This window comes from Elephantulus edwardii, unplaced genomic scaffold (assembly GCF_000299155.1).
Source record: "Elephantulus edwardii isolate Elephantulus edwardi_28Jun2011 unplaced genomic scaffold, EleEdw1.0 scaffold00289, whole genome shotgun sequence".
Taxonomy (NCBI): domain Eukaryota; kingdom Metazoa; phylum Chordata; class Mammalia; order Macroscelidea; family Macroscelididae; genus Elephantulus; species Elephantulus edwardii.
Window position 1 is genome coordinate 601,741 of NW_006400039.1, and position 3,638 is coordinate 605,378.

The following is a 3,638-nucleotide window of genomic DNA, read 5'->3' on the forward strand; positions in this document are numbered from 1 at the left end:
CATCACCATCATCACCACACGATGACCACGCCGCCCCCACCTCCTCAATCATCACCATCACCATCATCACCACACGATGACCACGCCGCCCCCACTCTTTGGTCACCATCATCACCCTCCTCATCACGAACACGGCTATCACCACCATCACACGGTCACCAGGACTCCAGGCCCGCCACCTTGGGGATGAGCCTGCTGAGTTGGAGACAAGTGGCCCAGCAGCACAGAAGCCCCCTGACCCCTCGGAGCTGCCTGTCCATGCAGTCAGCACGTCCACCACTGCAGAATACAGAGCACGGGGCGCACGAGCGCTGGTCCCACCCCCATCCCCGCAAATCCTTCCAGGGCAGCTCTCCTCCCCTAGACCATCTAAGGTCTACACCCCAACCCTGCCTGGTCAGCACCAGTGAGGGGCACTGAGGAAGGGTCCAGGGCCCAGTGTCCTGTGTGGTTTGAGACAACCAGCCTTTGCACTTCTCTGGGTCTGGTTCCCTTTTGGTCATCTTGGTGGCCCTGCTCTGAGTGGTACTGGGTCCCTTGGAAAGGTGACCTGCGTGACTAGCTAGCCCGGAGCTCGCTCCTGGGTCACGTGTACAGTGCACGTCAGTGTCCGGCTCTGCAGGGCTGATGTGACACTGAATGTGACAGTGCTGCTGAAGCAGGAGGTAGCGGTAGGGGAGGAACTCAGTGCTATCGTAACTCACTACTCACTACTAACCAAATGGTCAGCAGTTCAAACTCACTAGCTGCTCCACATGACAAGATAAAGCTGTCTACCATCACAAAGACGGCAGCTAAGAAACCCTGTGGGGGATCCCTCCGTCCTGTTGGGGATCCCTCTATTCTGTTGGGCAGCCCTCTGTCCTGTGGGGTTAGCATAAGCTGGAATTGACCGATGCAGAGGTTTAAATATTCCCATGATTTGATTTAACAAGCAAACTTCATCAGGGGGCGGTTCTGAGCAGGAGGGTCAGTGTGGGCCCTCAGCCCACATTTCTGTGGCCCCTGAGTGCTAGTGGGGGGTCCAGCTGCAGCATCAGGGGTTGTGTTTCTCATGGGTTGACAAGCACATGTACTGGACCAGCAGCCTGCACCTGGGTGAGCTGTGTGGGTGTCCAGCTCAGCTGGCCCTTACCTTCTTCACCACACACTTGGTGTTAGTGGCCATCCGCTCTGCCACCAGGTTCACCCCCAAGGCTCCAGGCTCCAGCTGGTAAAGAATCTACCAGAAAGGGAGAGGTCAGCTTTCAGAGGCTGCACGCAGCTTGTTACTCTCCTAGATGTGTCCATGCGGGTGACCCGAGCACGTCCCCTGTGGGGCAGCCAGGGCAGTGTCTCCTCCCCACACTGCGGCAGGCCCAGGACCATCCAAGGCAGAGCAGCACCATCTCTTTGGGGAGATTCTGGTGGTGCCATGATTAACCGGTTAAATGCTGGACTGCTAGCTGAAAGGTTGGCAGTTCAAGCCCGCCAGCTGCCCCACAATCAGCTTCTATAGCTCCCAGGCTGGAGCGCCTCGGGCAGTAAGGTTAGTTTGGGTTTTCCTCCACCCCAAGGCCCTTTTCAATCTGTGGGCAGGACCAGCATCTGGGTTACTTCTCTGGCATCCACTCTGATCTAGGCATCCTTCATCTGCTAACTGACCGCATAACAGACCAGAGTCCTTTTCTCAGTGTCCATGTGCCCAACACTAGGCTAAGCTCGCCAAGCTCTCTGCAGCTGCCACCCTTTGGGGTTGGTGCTATGGCCACCTCCACTGGAGGAAACTGAGGCAAAGAGAACAGGCCCTGGCCTTAGACACCATTGCCTACAGTAAGTCCACCTAGACTGGACTTGTGGGTCTGACTCCAGAGACTGTGTTTTGAGCTGACCCTGCGAATATGTCTGCCCACCAGGTCAGAACTGCCAGGAGCCAGGCCATGGGTGGGGGTGGCACTGGTCTCCCAGAGAAGATTTAGCAGAAGATGGAGCAGAAGATGCAGGAGCAGGGGTGGACCTCTTAGGAATATTGAGGTTCTGTGGGGGCCCAAGTCTCTTCCACAGTGGACTGAGGGCAGAGCTGTCAAGACCCACCCAGGCCTGGCCTGCTCACCGCAAATCACATCAAACTTTTCCCCTAAAAAAGAACCCTATTTTCAGTGATCTGGTCATTCAGAGCACTGACCACTGACCCCTCCTCTGGTCCTCCACACTCCAGATTCCCACCAGGTTAGAGATCTCTCCAGCACACTGTCTCCAAACTCTGGGTGCGTCCCCCAGATCCTACACTTAACCCTCTACAGTGAACTATGGAAGGATCAAAAGTTGGTTCCTGGTTATTTTACAGCACTGTTTTGGGGACAGGAAGTGAACGTTCCAGGAGGGACTGGTCCTTGGAGAAGGACATCATGCTGGGAAGGGTGGAGGGACAGCACAGGAGAGGAAGACTTCGCATGAGATGGGTTGATACAGTGACTGGGCAATGGGGGTTGGTGTGTCAGAATCCGTGAGACTGGCTCAGGACAGGGCAGGCTTCAGAGCTGCTGTACATAGACAGGGTCACTCTGAGTCGCAGGTGACTTTACCGCACATAACAACGAGTGAACGTCCCAGGTCTGGAGGCTGGCACAGGATCTGACCCTTGCTAGGACTAACAGGCTGAAGAAGTGTTTTGGGTTAGATCAGCATTACATCAGGATGACGAGGGTCGCCTTCTGTCCCTTGGTCCCAGCACTTGAGGGTCCCTAGGTAACAAATCTGGACTTGACCACTGTGCTCAGTTGTGGCACAGTTATGCTAACTAAAAGGTCTACAGTTTGAACCCACGAGTGGTTTTAGAGAAAGATGGAGCTGCGGGCTTCCACCACGGGCAGCCTCTGACCCCTGGGGGACAGTTCTGCTCTGTCCTCCTTGCTATTAGTGGAATCCATTCAATAGCAGTGAGTTTGCTTTTTTTGGGGGGGGGGGGGGGGGGAGAGGGACAAGAAGGAAGGGAGAGCTGTCCACCTCCTCAAAATATCCCGGCCGGGCAGGAGAGTCCCTAACGTTGATGTCTACCCACCACATTAGAGTGGGGGAACAGGCAAAGTTCAAGGCGGGCACCCTGCGAGCTGGAGGGGGCACCAGCCAGGTCCCAGGTCCCCACCTCCCACCGCTGGACCTGGCCTCCTCTCCAGAGCTGTGGCCGTTACTCTACGAGATCAGGGGTGCCAAGTACTGCAAGAAGTTCCAGTCCCCAGCTCGCCCCTGACCGTCACCCCTTGCCGGCCCTGTCTTCACGGGGCACCTGGTACTTTTCCATAGTGTCCAGGGGGGCGACACCTCGCCTCACTCTCCCTCCGCGGGGCTCCGGGGTGGGCGCCGCAGGGCGATGAGACCCCTGACTGAGCATGCGCAGAAGGACCACCCTCCCCGCCCCCCTTCACCCGTGAGCACCCCACCCCGAGAGCCTGTGAGCCCTGGACACCCCCAGCCCGGGCCAAGAATGTGCATGTGTCTGTGCTCGGGAACGCTCCATGGCCGAACTGTGTCCCTCCAGCGTCCACAGGCTCTGCATCCCGCGCAGCTCTGGCCAGTTCTCAGCTGCCCGGTCAGAAGACAGCATCTAAAGCCAGCTTGGGAACTAGACGCAAGGCGGCCTGAGAGGTGCGCCGCCCCTT

General features: G+C 57.3%; 1 protein-coding gene across 1 annotated transcript in view; it reads right to left on the reverse strand.

Annotated features, from left to right (window-relative positions):
* Nucleotides 1-3,638, reverse strand: part of LOC102876979 (chromosome unknown open reading frame, human C9orf96) — a 35,573-nt gene that overhangs the window by 31,610 nt on the left and 325 nt on the right. Inside the window, exons 2-3 of the mRNA XM_006900623.1 lie at nucleotides 3,266-3,362; nucleotides 1,136-1,222 (exon numbers count right to left, since the gene is read on the reverse strand). Of these exons, the coding sequence (XP_006900685.1) occupies nucleotides 1,136-1,222; nucleotides 3,266-3,362 (184 nt within the window). The remainder of the gene's footprint in view (nucleotides 1-1,135; nucleotides 1,223-3,265; nucleotides 3,363-3,638) is intronic.